Genomic DNA, 19973 nt, shown 5'->3' on the forward strand with positions numbered 1-19973 from the left:
CGGTGATTTCACCGATGTGTTCAGGAAGGCAGTTCCATATCCGGACAGCAGGGTGAAGAAGAAAGCTTCTGTCCAGGGAGCATGTTTCTGGCTTGGCAGGGTTGTGCATAATTGGGTGGCATGGCATCTTTCATGGCATTCGTTTCTCCGTCACTCGTTTAGTTTGTCCCCGTGAAAATGTAAGGGTGACAGATCTGGGCTGTAAGGTGGATGGGAGGGGGGTTAATTAAATGATACTATTAAAACGATAAACAATTTTGTATTTAACCAGGTAAGGCCCTCTTAGCTACACAGCTCTTTTTTCAGAAGTGACCTGCCACAAATGATAGCTCAACGAAGTGGCATAGAATGTGTAAGTGTCTAGCAGACAAATACTCCAAATGCGTGGTGTTGATTCTATGTAGGGAAAAAACCGGACCCGGATACAAAAATTGACGCGACCATGGGGAGAGACACCACAAACTCCAAATATACAGCAGGCATTAGGGTCGGGATCGAACCCACAACCTCTTGCGTACCATGCGAGGTAGTTAACATCTCGCCACCGTGGCTCCACGCCCTGCTCATCAGACACTTCGGCATCTGGGAGCGAAGCACCGGCATTCCCACTTCGTGGTTGAACCCAGAGCCTGAATGTAAGAGGCTCATTGCCTTGACATGCTGAGTGGTTGTGGCGATGCGTGCCCGTAACCTTGTTACTGTGGAGGCGAGGGTCGGTGGGTCGCACAAATGTTCACGTGGGCGTCGAGGTGCCATACCGTAGTGGCTCTCCATGAGAAGGCGGTACAGCAAGTCTACCGATCACCATGTTTTTCGTCTGTACAGGGATAGTGTTACCCCCTTGCACACGCGGGTTTTCTCCGGGTGCTCCAGTTTCCTCCCACATGAAAAAGTCATTGATTGGCAAAAAAAACATCCTTAAAATAAAATCCCAATTGCAGGACCCTCCTGAAAACAAAAATTAATTTGACTCAGTATGGCAGTGATGTCATAAGGCAATATTTTTACACACACCCACCGATCCGCTCCCCTAATCTCCCGACCCCAGCAGAACCAAGGCATGTATCACATCCCAGCAGGTGTCACAAGCCTGTTGGATCATTCCGTGAGTTCAGCTCATCGAGCCCATACTTGCGTTTGAGCTGCAGCTCCTCAAAAGGCCGACTGTCCACACTTCAGTGTTTTCTCACATGTTAAGAGAAATATTCAACCCTGCCAGGTAAACTATCGTACAAAGACGGTCACTGTATCGCGTGCTTTCAGATGCGCTTCTGCAGCAGTCTGGAACGTTCTTCCTTCCGATATAAGGAAGCCACTGGAGCTATGCACTTTTAAATAATCTAGATTGAAAACTAATCTCTTTAGAACTGCTTTTTATGTTTAGTTTGTCCTTCCTTGCACCTCCAATTAGCACAGTTGGCTACAATACGGTGCAAACGACGTTCAACATAAATCCGAATTTTGGTGATGGAAGTGTTTACTGCAGTGGTGGTGACTATAATCGTCGTAATGGTGCTTTAGTGTAAGTGGGAATGCTTTTTCCTAGTGGCAAGTGTTGAAGGTGGTATTGGTGGTAAATTATGATGGTAATTTTCACAACCAAATTTAGCAATAAAAAGGATGTTTCATTTGGAAATATGCCAAACATTAGGGGGAAACTTCCAGCATTGAAGACACTTTGAGTTATGTAATTTTACTTGATGATTGGCATGTTTACAAATGAAGCATCATGCCTATTGTCACATTTTGTCGTGAATATTTCCTGTCATCTTGCTGGTGACCAAAAACAATAACTGATGTGACAAAGACTTATACATGTGAACATTTTTATTGTTTGGTTGGTGGAGGGTTTCACAACACATATTTGGAGATCATTACATGGTCAAACCCACATGTCAAATGTGAATCGTGATACTGCCAACAAAAATATGTGTTAAGTGAAAAAAGTGGTGATATAGCAGGTGATGCTCGTGATCATGATAATAATGGTGGTGGATTTTATAGTGATAGTGGTGACAATGGACATAGTGATGAATATAGTAATGGTGATGTTAGTGAACTTGATGATGGGAATGATAGTTATAGTAGTAATGATGAGAGTGATGGTGATAATAACATAGGTAGTGAAGATTAAAGAACAATGTAGATAGTATTGTGAGAAGTTTACTGAACGTGATTTTCTGGCTGAAATTAAGCTATGATAACTGCTGTTTGAAGAATCTTTGGAGCGTTGTGTGACATGATGTCCGACGTTGTGCTCCACATTTTGGGAGCTTCTGCAGGATCGAAACGCAGGGCGCCATGCTGAAAAACACGTGGTACACCCTGAAAACATCAGAGAGTTCTGCAGAAAAAACAATAAATCCAAGGTGGTAGTATAGTCTTTGACGATAATCATCAGCAGGACGTGGCTTCATAACAAGACGTCACCCCGCCCACACGACCACCGCCACGGTGCCACCGCCACGGTGCCACCACCACGGCTGCTGCTGCTTTTTCCACTGCGGTCGTCACGAATCGAGTGCAGGCGACAGGGTGAGTCCTCGCTCGTGAAGTTTGTAACGGTAGCGGCCCCTAGTAGAGGCGCGGGGCAGGGCCTGGTCTGGAAAGCGCGTCCATACTGTCAGCTGGAAAGAGACCAAGTGGGAATTGCAAATGTTGTGGGTTTACTCTTCAACACACCAACGAATTGGCATGTTTTGTTTACATGACAAACTAATTGGCTGTGTCGGGTGGTGGTGGGTTTAACCACACATTTATATTTACCCGATCTAACCCAAAAAGAACCTCTATTAGGGAACCGCAATGCTACGGCTTATGTAGTTTAATCGCCACGTGCAAAAATATCGTCCTACAATTTTCATATCAGGGCTCTACGACACATTCGGTCAATTTTTAGTCGTTGCTGAACGCATACATTACAAGGTCACACTCATTACACACATAGTGCTTGCCAGAAATTAACCACAACATCTTGCTATTTTCGTAAAGGAGCATAAACCATCACGTAAACTCTGGTAATCCTTTCAGCGGCTTTTGGCTAACTATTGAACAAAGACGATCACTGCATCGCATGCTTTCAGATGTGCTTTTGCGGTCATCTGGAATGCTCTTCCTTCCGATTGAGGAAGTCACTGGAGCTATGAACTTTTAAATCTAAATTGAAAACTCATTTCTTTATAACTGCTTTTTGTGTTTTGTGTGTTGTCCTTCCCCCGCACCTTCGATTAGCATGGTTGACTACGTATGGTGCGGAAGAAGGTAAACATACATACAAACAGTGCGACCGTCCTACAGCAAAGAAAGGGTGTTTGTATATCCTTGCTGGTTCACCACCACCACAAACACCAGCACCAGCTATATAAGCACAACAAATTAAAAAAATTCCAAATATACAGCAGGCGTCGGGGTTGGGATCGAACCTACGCCCTCCTGTATACCAGGCGAGGTAGTTCAAATCTCGCCACTGTAGTTTGTGTCGTAGAAGAGTAAGAGCTGCACCAGACTAGAGACGTCGCGCACGGCTCTGCTGGACGGCTCTGCTGGACAAGTCTGACGACCTCAACCACATTCCACAATCACCTGCACAATCACTACCACCACCACCTCCAAAACCATCCCCCTACCACACCGTCACCGTCACGCGTGCGTTGTACGGGAGCGAGAAACCGCACCAGGCCATCGACGTCGCGCGCGGCTCCGCTGGGCAGGGCCTGGGCACACAGCTCCGTGTGGGCTTGGTGCGCGACGGAGCGGTGCAGCGTGACTCCATCGGCGTCGTCCACGTCCGAGTCCGCCGAGAGAAGCACCACCACATCGCCCTGTCACAGCCAAACGCGCAGAATTACTTCGACCACACAGCAGCCACCCTGACGACAAAGATAAACAAATCACTTTAAAATATACATAAAAATATTACTATTTTCATCTTACGAGGTAAAGCCCACTGAGGTATTAGCTTCTTTTTCATAAGTGACCCGGCCACAAATGATAGCTCAACGAAGCGGCTCATCATGTGGACATTTATAGCAGCAAAAACAACAACACAGCAACCACAATAAAAGAAACACCACCACCTCACTGCCTTCTGCGAGTTGCAACCAATAGATAATGCGCGAATAGAAGAGAATGCACAACACCGTATTGTTGAGCAAAGTGAAGCGAGGAGTGGAGGAGATTGCACACCGTTCACCATTCATACATTGCGGCGATGCTGAACTAGTAAACTAAAGAGGCGCGCTCACGTGCAGTGTGTGGTTGAGCAGCACGCGGCAGTAGTGGAGGAATGCGAGCGTGGCCGGCACGGAGAAGCCGAGAGCGGAGAGTGAGTTCACGCTGTCCACAATGAGGACCGGGCGTTGAACCGGGGACCCGGGCTCCGAAGACGACAGGCAGTGCTTAACGGAGGTGTAGAGATCCCGCAGGCTTTCAGAATCTGAGCTGAACACGCACACACACATACAACACATACAACAGCCTCATTCACCGCAAAGTGGCCGTGATGTCACCATAGTGCTAGTGTCAAGCTATGTGAAGCTTTGAAAGCTCACTGGCAAGTCACGGGACAGACCCAGCCAGTCAACCCAAAAAGGGTCAGACATCTCAGGCAGACAACCCAAACGGGGTTGTCTGCCTGAGATGATTGACAGATGCAACACCTGTGCTCCCCACTATGCCACCTCTCAGCATTTTTGCCACCTGGCACTGCGATCCTTGTCATGAGCAGCACTCCTCCGCACTCTATTGTTGTTGGAGCGTAACTACCTCCAAACTCCCCACTAGCATCCTCCACAAGCCTGCACCCATTTAAAGAGAAGCTGCTTGGGCATACAGTTGCTGGGCTACATGGTCCAGGCAACACAGCCCAGAGGAGCTCACTAATGAGGCTGTGTTCAGACCTTTCAAAGAACTGAGCTCCTCACACAATTCAGCTTGGTTAAACCCAGGATGGTACATAGGCAGGCCAGCCTGAAGGTTTCAACCAGTGCAGACGTTGCTTTAAAAGGGTCCACGTTCTGCAAACGTAGAGAACAGAGGGCATAACAATCGGCCAAGTAGCTTCCATTACAACTTTACGCAGCCAATGAAAAGATAATGCTGTCCGACCGATTCAATTAGTATCTTAAGGTTTTAGGCTGGCTGCAGTGTGTCGCGGGGACTCGAGTTTAAGAAGCAAAGCCCGAGGGAGAGGCGGGATATCTCAACGCAGAGTAACAAGGTGCGGTTATATCGGGCTCACCGCAGGACACTGCAGGGGAAAGCCGGCTCGGCACGCTCCCCTGCTCGGTCGAGGGTGAGGTCCCGTAGCGCGGTGAGCCCCTCCAGCACCACGAGCTGCCCGTCGCGCCGCGCCAAGCCCAAGTTCACACCCTGCTCGCAACACACAGCCCCAAGGTCAGGGGTCACATCAAAGGGGGGCAACAATTTCTAAATGTTTGTGTTGAAACGAAGCGTCGAGGTGCAACGACGCATCGATTGCTACTGCTACGTTGGTTTTTGCGGTTGTGCTTTATAGCTTTCCGATGTTTTTCTTAACTTGACTCCTATGTTTGTCGTGGTCAAGTTTTGTAATCAAAATGTAATCTACTTCCTGTTCAATGAATTCCAAATTTTGCACACATACTCAGATCCGGTGACAATGCATGCCTGTATCAAAATCGACATCATTTAATCAATTAATTGGCTCTTTTAAAGCAATTAACATTTTGTATGGATGGCTTATTAATAAAATATTTATTTGGGTAGGTCAAAACGCCGCGGTCCCTAAACTCTGGAATCGGCGCGCCCAAGAAGCAGTCGCCACGTGTCTCAGGCGTGCCTGCTCCGTGTCAGCGAGTTACGCAAGTAATCAATTAATTCAAGTAAGTGTTTATGTGGGAGCAGGCACTTCTCTCGTTCTGAGTCAGCTCACTAAGGCTCCCAATGATAATGGAATCATGTAGAGCATCGACCACACGATGTTGAGAACCTGTGTTTGAAGAGGCAGGGGGTATCAGCCACCCAGTGCGGTGAATGTGGGGCCTTGAGTTGTGGTTAACAAGTGGACTCACCAGTTTTTGCGCGACTGTCGCGTAGTGGTGGAAAGATTGAGCCATCGCAATAAAACACACTTTCCAGCCATCTGTGAGGAGAGGACACGTAAGCAATTAAGCTGCATGGCTCGTAGATCTGAGCGCTGGGATTCGAAGCCTGGGTTCGAATCCAGGCCACTGTGCCTATGGTTAAACTGGGTTCTCAAATGTTGCGAGTTGATGGCTCTCAGCCTGATCAAAAATTACTGCACAAAAAAACCCATCACGTTAAATTTGGATCTGGCCGTTACATGGCCCAGCGGTAGCACGTTCTCTGCTTGCTTCAGAGGTTTGCGATTTGAATCCAGGATGCCCTGGTTATTAATTCGGGTGTTATAACCGTAAAAAAACACACTGTCTGCTTCACAGTGGACGTCAAAAATCCCATGACGCCATTCGAATTGAATCGGCCATTTGCCAACATCACGGTCCAAATTCGAAACATTCCATCAAGATGACTCAATTGGGATTACACACAGCATCGTTGACTCCTACTGTGAAACTACTGCAGACTATGTCTTTGAAACATAGTACCATCCTTCATGATAGTTTATCGCTATGTAATTATATGAACACTAAATGTACAAAATTATTATTGGTTGATCCTGCCCACCAGGTTCTCTGTTCGATAGATCCTCATGGGTCGAGGAGGCTAAGGGATCGGCCATAGGCCTCGTGGCTGCACCAGATCGACGGTGACTGTCAAGGCTTGATAGCAAGGAGCTCGCAATGGGGGCTTTGCCAGGAGGGACCCTAGGGATGGGGGCTGGAGGATGGATACTGCTACGCCCTGCCTCGGCGTATTCTCCCATGAGAGTCAATCATATTTTAGAAGATGAGTACTGCTGCCCTCCCACAATGTGGTACTCATTTATTAATCCCAGACAGATGATGATAAGTTTCTGTTACATAGTGCTCTTCAAGCTAAGCAACCCAGGGTGCTTTACAAAAATAATAAATAACTAAAAAATCCATTGAACATTCAATGCGGTTCTAAAATGAACTATATAAGAAGCAATTATTCACGACCATTCATATGAAGAGCATATTGGATCGGTTTATGTTAAGTGAGGCGTCAGTGAAGCAACACTTCTATCGGCCACCTTTTATGTAGGAGGAAAGGAAGTGATGGATGAGAAATCCTCCGTCTGTCTGGTCTTCTGTGAGCAGCACAAATGACCCCTCCTGCAAACGATTATCGTGATCAGCTTACAAGAATCCTTCGGCATCTTGAAACTCGTCAGTGAAATTCCAAGCATGCATCTCCCCCAGGCGTCTTTACATACAGTTTCCAAGGTCATGCTTTCAATTTGATTTTGGGATCAGTGTTTAAACTTGCCTATGACATTTAATGTAACTGAACTCGACAGATCTTGGAAGATAAGCAGAGTTAAGCCTGCCTTGTGCTTTAATTGGCGACCACCATGCCTAAACAGGTTGTCATAGGGCTGTGGGGTTATGTGGTGGCCATCAAAGGATAGTAGAGCAAAATCCATTGCTGTGACTGATGCAGGCAGTGATAAGAAGGCAACTGACACTATTTGGACACATATGTAGGATGAAGAAAAACAGGAATATTAAAAGTGTGTTGTTCGGGAAAAATGGAAGGAACCGGAAAGAGAGGAAGATCTGACAAAGAATGGCTTGACGACGACGACGTAAGAGATTGGTGCCAGGAAGATGTGGTCACTACTTTATGCATATTGGCACAAGACAGAGGAAAGTGGAAACAAATGACGAAATGTGCAGTGGACACCTGTGGACTATCTGCCAATGGATCGTGATGATGACTCTGCCTTTTTGTAGCCAAATCGATGATCCCCTCCACCTCCTTCACCAACCAAAACTGACCAGCATAGTGAAGTATAGTCAAATAACCGGCACGAGCTGAATGGCATGTGAATACCCCTCATCCAAAATTGGATTGACAAAAAGGGCTGTACGTGTATGTAAAAATAATCCCCAGAATCAGTTGTTTTTATTCTGTGCACCAGAAGTGGGACATCCAGCCTGCGGCTGGGATTGAGCCCAGGTTCTCAAGATGTGTCGTGAGCTTGGGCTGTACTGCTGCCCTGCCGTGTCTGACCTGCGGCTGAGGCGAGGAGGCGTCGAGGTGACCGTCACGGGAAGAGTTGCGTTTAAGTAAATCGTCGATATCCTTGAACCCGGTCATCGTGAGCGACCCCCGCCTACACCACAACAAAAGAGCCTCAATACTCTTCACTGTCAGCACGTGCTGATCGTGAGCACCAGTGGCTTTTCATTGGAGGGCCCGCGGGCCACTGGCGACCCCTGGTGGCCTTTACTGTGGCCACCTGACAATACACAAATGAGAAAACACCGCATTATGCTGTCAAACCCCAAATGGTTTAAAATGTGTGGCGGCCCCTACAGACTTCTTATCGGCAAAAATGGGCCCCCCTCTGAAAATCAGTGAAGAACACCGGCGAACACCACCAACATCGTGCTGCAAGAAAGGAAAGTCAAAACTGGTGTTTTCAAACGAGTGAACTTGTCCCTGCCATAGAAATGTAGATATTTTGACCCATATTCAATCATGGGAATTACACATTCATGTCTGCCAGTCAATCGACACGACTTTATATATCACACAATATAATAACCCTTATACTACATTGCCTTACAATGTAAAATACAAGGATTATTTAAAAACTAGCTCATCAGCTGCGAGTGTTGGCTTTAGCGTCACACGCGAAAGGAAACCGAATTACGCCCCGTTTGATTGACAGGTTCCACTCATTTCGCTCGTTTGGCCTGAGGTTTTAACATTTTAAATGACCGTCACCAGTGCACCAAATAATTCGCCTGGAATAAAAAGACAGCAAATAGGTTACTATAAAATACAGTTCTTCGTCAATCCATGGCTAGATGTGTCGTGTGGGCATTGGGAGTTATTTAACCGTGCTTGCAAACCACTCCGGTTAGGGGCCGTCCATAAATGACGTCACGCGATTTTGGACAATTTTTGACCCCCCCCCCCCCTTCGTCACAAAAAGTCAGACCCCCCCCCCTCAAATATGACGTCACAAAGCTCTGCTTCCCCCCCCCCCCCTAAAAAATATAAAACATGCTTTAAATCGCTTTAAAACTATTGTCATTGTAGTGCGTATTTAATGTGGCGCTGCACTCTGATGTTGTAGGACAAAACATTTATTAAAAAATCTATTTAATTAAGTAGAACGTGGTCTACATTTATTTCAAGTTGCGCATTTTTACGGACGTCACATTTCTCGCCACCCCCCCCCCCCCCATCGTCACACATCGTCACAAATTTCTGACCTCCCCCCCCCCCAAAGGTGCGTGACGTCATTTATGGACGGCCCCTTAGGCTTAACCCAACTTCGCTTCGGCGTTGTGCCCAGATTTAGATGCATTTCGGCACGACGTGGTGAACGGTTGTTTTACCCATGAGTGTCTCGCAGAGTCGCAGGGTATCGTGACTAATTTTTTTTTATATTATTTTGCCAAGTTTCCACAGTAGGTGGCGATGATTGCCACCGATCGCAACCGCAAGGGAATTATTTGCGAGTACGGCATTCTCCTCTCTACATGTTTTTAGCTTGCCAATGTCGTTTCTCTTGCCAATGGCGTCACGGGATCTTCAACCCCCCTCCCTCCCTACTCGGTATGACATAGATAATGCTAGGGCAGTAATAACCCGGGTGGGCCGCTGAATTCGAACCGCGAGGCTCTGCAACGAGCGGTGAACGCTACAACTAAACAATTATATTCGTGGTTCTTTCGGTAAAGTCACGTAGAAGGGATATAATAAAATAATAAAAATAAAACTATTAAATTCTCACGACGTTTCGATTGCAACACAATCATCATCAGGTGTGAAAACCACAGCAAGAATGTTTTTTTATTTTGTTTTTTTTTAATTTTCTTGCTGTGGTTTTCACAATGGATGATGATTGTTTGTGTTGCAATCGAAACGTCGTGAGAATTTAATTGTTTTCTTTTTATTATTTTATCATTTCCCTTCTACGTGACTTTACCGAAAGAACCAATGATATGAATCCCTGCAGTCACGAAAGCTTTCAATCGAAACTAAACAATTATTTTTTTGTTTCGCTACGTAAGACCCCACTGAGCTAAAAAGCAGCTCTTTTTGTTCAGAAGCGACCTGGCTTTAACACATTATGAGCTAAACGCAGTGGAAATGTGTAGCAGCCAAATATTCTTCAAACGCACGCCGATTCTAAATGTGGAGGGGAACAAACCGGAGGGACCCGGGGGGGGAGGAATTAAATCCACGGGACCGGGTTCGTGTTTTCGGGATCGAACCAAACCCACGACCTCCTCCTTGTACACCAGGAGAGGTCGTCAACATCTCGCCCACGTGTGGCGTGCCCCCCCCCCCCTCTCTCACCGCCTGTTAAGGTCACAGCGCCCAGGCTTCGGAACGTTGCTGTCATTACCGACGGGAACCAGATGCGTTAAGCAACAACGGCGTGGACATTAACGACGAACCGCGTGTCCGACGTTTCACCACCACCCCCCTCCTCCATGCCCCCCGAAGACGTAACAAGCAAAAACACCGTGAGCATGGCCCTACACAAGAGGCCAAACCGCTGGACGGAAATCCACCAGAGTGGAATCCGACGAAGGGAAGCGTCGTATGTGCAAGAGGAGGAAAACGCACCCGTGAGATGTTTAAAAGGGCGACGCTCTTGCAACGAAGACGTCAACAAGGCGGACGACGATTTTTTTTTTCACCGCGCTACAAATCATCAATCGCGCCGCGAAGTCTGCCCACTTGCAGCCGCCGCCGCCGCCTTAAGACGTGCGTCGCGACCGCTTTAATCGAGGCACGGGTTGGGGTGTTGTTGTTATTGTTGTTGTTTAAATTAACAGCGAAAACGCAGCCGAGAAGTAAATTTGGAGAGCCGCTCGCTCCTGTTTCGGCCCTCGCGAATCAAGACAGCGGCCGAATGGAGGCATTTCCCGGGCACCGCGGCGAATTGACCGCGACGATTCAAGGGAGCGCGGTGAAAAAAGAAGCCCCTCCAGCAGCCTTGTGGCGAGCGTGGAATGGGCCAACAAGGGGCCGTCCATAAATGACGTCACGCAATTAGGGGTGGGGTCAGACATTTGTGACGATGTGTGACGAGGGGGGGGGGTTGAGAAATGTGACGTCACATCAAAATGCGCAACTTTAAATAAATGTAGGCAACACGTTCTACTTAATTAAAGACTTTTTAATAAATGTTTTCTCCTACAACATCAGAGTGCAGCGCTACATTAAATTTGTATGTGCAAGCACCACGCAGAAACAAATACAACAGAGATAAATGACAGTACGCAATAGTATTCAACTTACATTTATATTGAGTCGGCAGGTTGTCTACAAATTTACAGCGTGCAGTCAATTACAACGCTTCATCTGCAGTAGTCCCCGTACTCTTTTGGATTTAGAAAAAAAGGTGGAAAGTATGTGCTTCCTAAACGTGTGCCCAGTGTCAATAAAGTCACACAAATGTTGACCCAAACGAACTTCAATCGGAGGAAAAGACGCACCCCCCCCCCCAAAATGTTGCCCTTAAATACGGCGGGGGGGGGGGGGGAGAACCTCTTTGAATCCGTAGCATACGGTACACGTACTCATTACATAACATGCAACAATAAGACATAAGGCGTGTGCTTATTAAGTGCTTTAAACTGATGTGCCAACCTAGCTGCAATTGGTTAACAGGTTGGAAAGATGAGACAGGAGATTGAAACTGGGCTGAGATTTGTCTGCTTAGACGTTTGCCCGCTGGAAGGGATTGGTAAAGAAAATCCTAATGAAACAAAATGGAACTATTTTTGCAAGTTAAAACTTTTTTTGATACATATGGACAAGAGAAAACATGCATATGCGTGGGTTGTGCAACGCTTTGCCTTTGCCCTCTTAAAAGTATTTATTTCGCAAAAAGTTTTGGTCAAATCTGCATGACATAACATCATACAACGCGTGAAGTCTCGTGCGAGCATGTCACGCGAAATTAAGTAATATTTTTGGTCAAAAATAATGATTTGAGTGCTTTTCGATTTAAAGCTTTCGTGACTGCAGGGATTCATCTTCTTGGTTCTTTCGGTAAAGTCACGTAGAAGGGAAATAATAAAATAATAAAAATAAAACATAATAAAATACAATTCTCACGACGTTTCGGCCACAACGCAAGCAGCCGTCCTCAGGTGAAGAACAGGTCTGTTGGAAAGACAGCGTGTTCTTCACCTGAGGACGGCTGCTACCCCCCCCCCCCCAGCCACGATCCCCCCACACACTCTGCAGTAATATCTACGGCCTATAGTGGTAGCATCTACTGACTGTATTGTTGTAACTGCACACATCGGGGGGGGGGGGGGAGAAGAGGACACCACACAGTGAGGAATTTACCTCAACGTTGTGTATTTTTATGGCATTTTTAACACGAAAGAAAATGTCCCCCTCACCCCCACCAAACGCCTGCCTTGGTAGGGGCCGTCCCCCCCACCGAAGGTGTGTGAGTTGGTATGGTCGAGCGCGCTCAGTGTAATAAATAATTAAACGAAAACAGCACTAAATCACTAATTAAACTACTTTAAAGTTGACGGATGGGAAATAGCGCTTGCTTACCAGGGGGGGCTTACAGCGTGGTACCTGGCAATTTTTTTTTTACGTAAACCCCACGGTTTGCCTAGCCTAATCCTTCGCAAGTTTCGGCCGCACAGACAGACACACAGACAAACAATGACATTTATAGGTTAGATGGTTTAATAGCTCTCTAATTGTTACGTTTCTAGAGACCTTGGGCTCCCTCAGCACTCTCATTCACGCATCTTCAAGTGTGAGTCTTCCCAACACAGCTCATGCTGTTCACGCTGAAGCGCTGCAAGGTGCCCTGGCCTCACAAGTCTCAGCACCCACTCCACTCTCTGACCCCGATCCCGACCCCGACGACCCCACCGTGCCGTGTGTCAGCATATGCGCCTTCAGCTTGGCGCCCTGCGAGAAGCCCTCCCCGCACGTCGTGCAGCGGTACGGCCTCTCGCCCGTGTGCACGCGCCGATGCACATTGAGATTGGAGACGCGCGTGAAGCGCTTGTCGCACACGTCGCAGCGGTGTGGCTTCTCACCCATGTGCGTGTTCATGTGGTTCTTCAGCGTGCCGCTCTGCGAGAACGACTTGTCGCACACCGGGCAGCGGTACGGCTTCTCGCCTGTGTGCACGCGCCTGTGGCTGCACAAGTTCGAGTTGCTCGAGAAGCGCTTGCCGCACGCGTCGCACGAGAACGGCTTGTCTTTGGCGTGCCCGTGCAGGTCTGTCTGCGTCTGCGGTGGTAGCACCGCGGGAGGTCGCTCCAGCCGCGCGTCACCAAGTCGATGCCGCCAGCGTGGGCAGCGGTGGTGGCGGAGGATGCTGGCACGTGCGTAGTTGCGGCCGCACAGCCTGCAGATGAATGGCATCCGTCCAGGGGCAGGTGGCCCTGCAGCGGATGGCCCGTGCCCGGCGTTCGATGGGACGTCTGGCACCGAGTTATGGATGCCAGCGACCTCGGCGAGAGGATGGTGTGTGTGATTGATGCCCGGCGATATGGCAGAAACGTCAGCATCACCCTGCACAGAGGCCAAATGCTGGACGGAAATCCCCGCATGGGCTCCGAGGAAGGGTTCATCTGTGGGAGGATAACGTACATTTGAGATGTTAAAGGCGGATGCTCTTCAACGGAAATGTTAAAAGCAGTGGTTCCTGCACTACTATTGCTACGCTTGTGCGTGACCAGCAAAGGGTCGTAAGTGCCCTCCACCATGGCTTTGTCACTTGCACCAGCTGTCCACGCTTTTGCAGCAGACAGCCCCGGGTCCATCCAGATATAGCACAGCCAGGTGTGATGAGGCCAGCCTGCTGGATGCTTCCAATCGTCGCTTGATCTCACTCCATGCCTCGACTTCATACAGCGCACTTCACCAGCATTTGAGTCTCTAATAGTAACACGTTGTTTTAACTACTGCAGGAAAACCACGCCGAGTCTCATACATACATTTTATTAGGATGATCTTATTAGTATAGATTTTAAATGAGTAATCTGCAGTGTCTGTAGAAAACCCTCTCTGCACAAATTTGTCAGATGCCTACTTGCTCTACTGCTTCCTACAACAAGCACCTCACTGTAATGTAGTTCAGTGTCTCACAGAGGTTATATATTTCCTGTGATCCACCAACTGTACATACAAGTCACGAAGCTACAGATGAGCATTGCCACTATACAAATCATCTGTGTTGTCCTGCTCTGCAAAACCTACCTCCGACCTTTTCTCTCTTTAAGTCGGACACCGAGTGACTGTCAATAAAGTCGCCCGCTTCTGGATATTGAGTCTCCGTCTCATTGTCTGGGGAGATAAACACAACTGCTGGTTATGAAATGTTCTACATTCAAATAAAAATAACAGCACAATATTTATGAGAATTATTACTTTCCTACTTCTTAATGGAAAGCCAGAAAATAGTACTTTAAAGTATCACATTGAGCGTTGGAGTGTATTAGTCCAGAAATATGGCACTTGACTCACAATCAACAGGCTGACTCCAACCATACTATCCCTCCAGGGTCACCAACATGAGTACTGTTTTGTGGAAAATTAAGTGTGGTTGTCCTTTAAAAAGATTGGCCTCATCATGAGTATATGGAATGTTCAAGGTTGGTTCAGGACTGCCAACACAGATGAGTGCCACTCCAGTGAATGTTTTAGCAGAGAAACGCCTGTGTGTTTGAACCTTGAAACACAAGAGCTCACCTCCATAAGGCTCATTTTTTACTTCCTTCATTGTTAAGTTGAGACTGGAATCCTCCACATCTTGGATGTTGGTCTCCTCCGCCTCTTCTGTTCAAAAAAAAAAAAACACATCAATACCTTGTTTCAATACAGGATTTTCAAATCAGAATACTTAATGCACCGAATAGCCTTACCATATTCCACGTGGTGATCCACGTCATCCATCATGTTGTTAGGGCTAGTATCATCTGTGGCTGAATGGGAAGTCGCTGTAATATTCCCACTGTCCACAGCACCCAGTTTCTTCACACAAACCAACAACTCCCGGCTCAACCCGCTGAACAACGCGAGTAGCACATCCACCAGGCCTCCCAGCGTCACGTCGCCGGCAGAGGAGGTAGCAATGGTGGCGGTAGCGGCAGCACAAGCGTCCCAATGTGGCGTCACAGCTTCGTGGGGCTCAGCGCCCTGCACGGCCTTCACCACCTGCCGCAGCACGGCGTAGAAGCCGAAGGGCAGACGGTCGCGCGCCGTGGCCAGCAGCTCGGCCCGCACGAGGCCATCCCCGACGCAGGCGCGCAGGACCCCGTAGTCCCGGATGCCCAGCTCCGAGTCCATGGCCTGGGCCATCTCCTCGTTCACGCCTTGCGCCTCCAACCAAGCTGGGAAGTCCCTGATCGATTCCAGCACCGGGGCAGCCACCAAGCATGCCATCTTGACGGAGATGTGCAGTGGGTGGTTCCTTTTGTCCCTGTGAATCACACTTAAGTATGACATGCTCCTGCTTCTGTTTCCTTGAAATCACGTTTCTACAAAAAGAAACTCATGCTTACTACACACAATATATTGGGCCAGTGTTGGAAATGTTACATTCAGTATCCATTTGTTCATCCCTGTCTGGCCATGATCCGAAATGTATCTCCAAAAAACTGTTAAGGCGTTTTAATGTTCGTTTCGAAATTATATTCAATGTGCTAATAGTATCATGTTACAATATTACATTTCCGAATGGAAAGGCCACAGAAAATTACACGATTCACGCGGTACTTTCTGTAGGTACCTCTAACAACACTAATGGTGTCCCCTTTTAAATGCCCTGCAAAGAGTGTTCATGGCATGTCAAACGAAAATGTTTAATTCTCAGAGATGGAATAAGCCACATTTTATAAAACAGCAAACTCGAGTATCATGAGTTTTTTAAAGGGGTAATTCAGTGGTTCTTAACCTGGGGTGCACGCACACCCTGGGGGTGCAAGATTCCCTTTTTGTGGGTGCGAGACATGGCCAGATTTTTTAGAAGGTATATAATCGAAAACACAAATTAAGCACAGGCACGCAAGTACAACTACTTTGTTTAATCGAACCGATGTATTTATTAACATTATATATTTTTAACGATTGAGAACCAAAGGGGTGGAGGCTGCTGTAAAGGTTAAGGACCACTTAAGGGCAATTGGTGAATGGGCTGAGGCCAACTTGCTACATTTAAGAACACGGTTTAATCGGAATAAAATCCAGAATCTCAGCAGTGCCAAGACAATGTCTCTGACCCATGAGCCACCCAGCCATCTCTAATTGAGTGATCGCGTAGCTTAGACAATATGATGTTTTGTAGAAAAAACTACTTGATAACCAAGAAAAACTCAGTCAACAATGGTGAGTTTTGTCGAAAGTAGATGGATCAAGTGGATGAAACTATTTAAGGTTCATTGTGCGGTAATCTGTGGGAAATTATAAACATTGGACTGTCAAGTAGCTCGATGTAATAGCTTCGTGTAGGTAGCCTGGGTTGTCCAGTTGGAGTGACCATTGTCCCTGCATACATATATCCAATCACAGGCCAGATTTTCCTCTAACCACAGACCTTTACTGCTCTGTGCCTACCCTTTAAGAGGTGCTTTTCAATTCCGCTGACTTTATTTGTTGACAAAATATTAATGGAAGACGCTTTTTCAGGGTTTGTGTAGGATTATGGATTACGCGTTCGGGCTTTAGAGTTAGGTGTTAAGGTTTACCGATAAAAAGTTTAGGCATATGGGGTTTATGATTCAGGTTTAGAGTTAGGTGATATGGATTATGGTGTATAGGTTAGTGGCTAGGGGTTATGGTTTATAGGTTAGGGTGGCAGGATGTTAACTACCTCGCCTGGTATACAGGATGGCCGTGGATTCGATCCCAACCCGGACGCCTCGTGTATATTTGGAGTTTGCGGTATCTTTCCCCCCATGGTGGCTTGGATTTTTCTCTGGGCCCTCCAATTTTTCCCTCCACATTTAGAATCAACATCACGCGTTGTAGAGTATTTGGCTGCTATAAATTTCCACATGATTAGGGCACTTCGTTGAGCTATCATTTGGTGGCCAGGTCCCTTGTGAAAAAAAGCTATATAGCTAAGTGGGCCTTACCTGGTAAAATAGTTTAGTAGTTTAGGGGTAGGGAACAGCAGCATCTAAGACCAATTGTATTATGGTTCAGGTGCTAAAAAAAATGTCAACGTCGCGGTCTCTTGACACGACGAGAGGGCTTCAGTAGAAACAACATTCGTGTCGTTTTGCTGTTCCTCTTCCTCCGGTGAAGGTCCGCAGACTACTGTGGGTTTACGATACGGTCCATAGTTTGGGATACATGTCCACAAACACGCTACCACCGTGGCTTGTGTTTAATGTATTTCTATGTATCTCCGCATTCATGTAGGCATCTCTACGTATCCACGTGTAGCTCCGTATCTCTACGAGACTCAACATATCTCTGTGGGTTTCACTATGCGGTCCACATAATGAGTTGCACGGTCAATCAACCTGTTTCGCGTTGTCGTGTCGCCTTGAACACAACACAAATGTCTTCTTGGTTCTTTCGGTAAAGTCACGTAGAAGGGAAGTAATAAAATAATAAAAATAAAACATAATAAAACAATTCTCACGACGTTTCGGTCACAACGCAAGCAGCCGTCATCAGGTGAAAACCAGGTCTGTCGATGCGTTGTGGCCGAAACGTCGTGAGAATTGTTTTATTATGTTTTATTTTTATTTTTTTATTACTTCCCTTCTACGTGACTTTACCGAAAGAACCAAGAAGATGAATCCCTGCAGTCACGAAAGCTTTAAATCGAAATACAACACAAATAGACAAAGATCCCACAAACAGCCTTAGCAGACTGTTGGGGCAAGTGCTGTTAGCGAGCACCTATGAAGGCCACAACGGTACTCGAGGGGGTGGGTGGCCAGCACCACGCCCAACCGCCTTTGTCTCCCCAGTGGCGATGTTTACACACAACACCAGGTACTCATTTGTGGCTGAGTCGACCTAGGGGAGGCCAAGGGACCGGTTCAGATAATCGTCACTGATGTTGGCCGTGAGCGGGGATCGAACACGTGTCGCCGGGTTCGTAGTGCAGCTCCCCACTAAACAACTCAACAACAACAACCGCCATTCGCCACTAAGTGGCGGTGACGTCACCACGACGCTTGTGCCAGGCTACGTGCACCTTGAGGCCACGCGAAGTGTCGAACGCCCGCTGGCAGGAAGTCACGGGGCAGTATCCAGGTGCAACACATAAAGACACACACAAAGACAACAACATCCCGGCCATCGGGGCGAGAATTGGACGTCGTTAATTTAGAATCGGCGACGATGAACGCGGCCCGCCCGCCCGCCCGGGCCTCCCCGTCGCGTCGCCCAACACGGCCGCCCACCGCGCCTCTTACCGCCGTAGTCGTCGTCGTTCACCTTCGCTCGGAGCTTTCGTAAAGTATGAGGAGAGAGGGGGGAGCGATTCAATTGCGAAGCGAGTAAAGAAAGAAGAAGACGAAGGATCGCGCGAGCCGCATCAACAAACTCCGGCTCCGCGTTCCCCGCAAGGGGCACCGGCAAAAATGTTTTTTTCTTTATTAAAATCTGCGAGTTTAGGGGCCGCGGCGATTTGAACACAATTCGCGATATATCGTGGCCGTCGCACGATATAGAGTGCGTCCACGATAATCGTATCGTGCGTTGTGTAAAATATCGGTGCAGTCGCCCAATTGCATTTCTAATTAATTTATCGTATTTCCCGACGAGAACTGTTTGTGCTATTGTAACAACGAACGCGCGAAATTAAAAATTGTCAATACTGTAAAATAGAGAGATATGTGTTGTTATTATCCCATAAAAAGTGCTGGTTTGCCTGCATCACAAACCTTAAGTTTACACCAAACCGCTTTGGCCGGCGTCAAGTTTTCAAGTTTTTATTTATTAGGTATAGCGCTGTGAGCCATGCGGCGTCGTGAGGTTATGGTCAAGTAACACAGAAAGAGAATCAGAATATATATTTCGACTGGAGGAATCCGATGAGCTATAAAGCTATTTTTACACGCTTTTATTTAACTTACTTCGTCTGTTGTATCCTCAAAAAAGAAATATTGTAACTAAATTTTTACACACTTCCCAATGTGCTATCGACTGCAAACTTGGTATAGGTATGTCATACTGATGACAACACGATATTCTATCATTAAAAAAATCTATTTTTTTTACTTTTTACATGCTTTTATTTAACTTACCCTGTGTGTTGTATCCAAAAATATTGTAACTCAATTTCAACCGTATTCCCAATGTCGTATCAACTGCAAACTTGGTATAGGTATGTCATACTGATGACAATACTATATTCTATCATTAAAAATTAGAAAAAAATATTTTGTACGGCTCTAATTGTCGACGCTCAACTCACGTTGGCTGTAAATCACCATAACTTAAGTATGTTTTATTACACATAAATACACATACCTCCGTATAGCCTTTGGTGGTACATGTTGTTTATGTTGTTTATTGTAAAATTTCGGTCACAGTTCCTATGATCAGTGTTACATTGCTTTTATGGAAATTTCGGTCACAGTTCCTATGATCAGTGTTACATTGCTTTTATGGCTTTATTTTGGTGATTTAGAAAAGTTTTTTGGTTTGGCCATGTTTGTTTGTTGTAGTACGGAGTTAGACTGATGGCTTTAATCTATGTTGTCTTGTGGTTGTTGTTTGACTTGCATCCCACTGGGATTTTTGCACACAGCGTTGGTGTACGGTGCTTTTTCTGGAAGACTTTGCACTTTTTTCCTGGATTTTTCTGTTTGCGCATAGTCACATAGTCACTTTAAGATGTTTTCTTG

General features: G+C 46.7%; 2 protein-coding genes across 6 annotated transcripts; both read right to left on the reverse strand.

Annotated features, from left to right (window-relative positions):
• Positions 1 to 1809: 1809 nt before the first annotated feature.
• On the reverse strand, positions 1810 to 11127 carry ELP6 (elongator acetyltransferase complex subunit 6). The gene is made up of 8 exons (XM_078592809.1): positions 10738 to 11127; positions 8158 to 8260; positions 7175 to 7256; positions 6051 to 6121; positions 5240 to 5370; positions 4245 to 4440; positions 3675 to 3821; positions 1810 to 2627 (listed from the first exon to the last, which is right to left on the reverse strand). Exons 2-8 carry the CDS (start codon positions 8242 to 8244, stop codon positions 2511 to 2513), a joined length of 831 nt encoding a protein of 276 aa, XP_078448935.1. The 5' UTR covers positions 8245 to 8260; positions 10738 to 11127; the 3' UTR covers positions 1810 to 2510.
• Positions 11128 to 11278: 151 nt separating this feature from the next.
• Positions 11279 to 18703, reverse strand: LOC144717291 (uncharacterized). 5 transcript variants are annotated; one of them, XM_078592741.1, is made up of 6 exons: positions 18537 to 18703; positions 18317 to 18346; positions 15027 to 15583; positions 14854 to 14940; positions 14362 to 14448; positions 11279 to 13733 (listed from the first exon to the last, which is right to left on the reverse strand). In XM_078592741.1, exons 3-6 carry the CDS (start codon positions 15544 to 15546, stop codon positions 12934 to 12936), a joined length of 1494 nt encoding a protein of 497 aa, XP_078448867.1. In that variant the 5' UTR covers positions 15547 to 15583; positions 18317 to 18346; positions 18537 to 18703; the 3' UTR covers positions 11279 to 12933. The 5 variants fall into 5 exon arrangements, with proteins under 5 accessions (XP_078448867.1, XP_078448866.1, XP_078448864.1 ...); XM_078592740.1 differs by lacking the exon at positions 18317 to 18346; XM_078592738.1 differs by lacking the exon at positions 18317 to 18346 and having other exon boundaries at positions 15027 to 15641.
• Positions 18704 to 19973: the final 1270 nt, after the last annotated feature.

Source organism: Lampetra planeri, chromosome 3, assembly GCF_965212315.1.
Source record: "Lampetra planeri chromosome 3, kcLamPlan1.2.h2, whole genome shotgun sequence".
NCBI lineage: Eukaryota > Metazoa > Chordata > Hyperoartia > Petromyzontiformes > Petromyzontidae > Lampetra > Lampetra planeri.

What these genes read in the sequence shown, in the direction of transcription:
- ELP6 (XM_078592809.1), bottom strand. Translation starts at nt 8,244, where the DNA reads ATGACCGGGTTCAAGGATATCGACGATTTACTTAAACGCAACTCTTCC. An exon ending in CGACAGTCGCGCAAAAACTG is followed by an intron (nt 5,371 to 6,050) that starts GTGAGTCCACTT and finishes TGTTGCGAGCAG; the next exon opens with GGTGTGAACTTGGGCTTGGC. An exon ending in TGCTCAACCACACACTGCAC is followed by an intron (nt 3,822 to 4,244) that starts GTGAGCGCGCCT and finishes TGGCTGTGACAG; the next exon opens with GGCGATGTGGTGGTGCTTCT.
- LOC144717291 (XM_078592738.1), bottom strand. Translation starts at nt 15,609, where the DNA reads ATGTCATACTTAAGTGTGATTCACAGGGACAAAAGGAACCACCCACTG. An exon ending in GGATCACCACGTGGAATATG is followed by an intron (nt 14,941 to 15,026) that starts GTAAGGCTATTC and finishes TTTTTTGAACAG; the next exon opens with AAGAGGCGGAGGAGACCAAC. An exon ending in AAAGAGAGAAAAGGTCGGAG is followed by an intron (nt 13,734 to 14,361) that starts GTAGGTTTTGCA and finishes ATCCTCCCACAG; the next exon opens with ATGAACCCTTCCTCGGAGCC.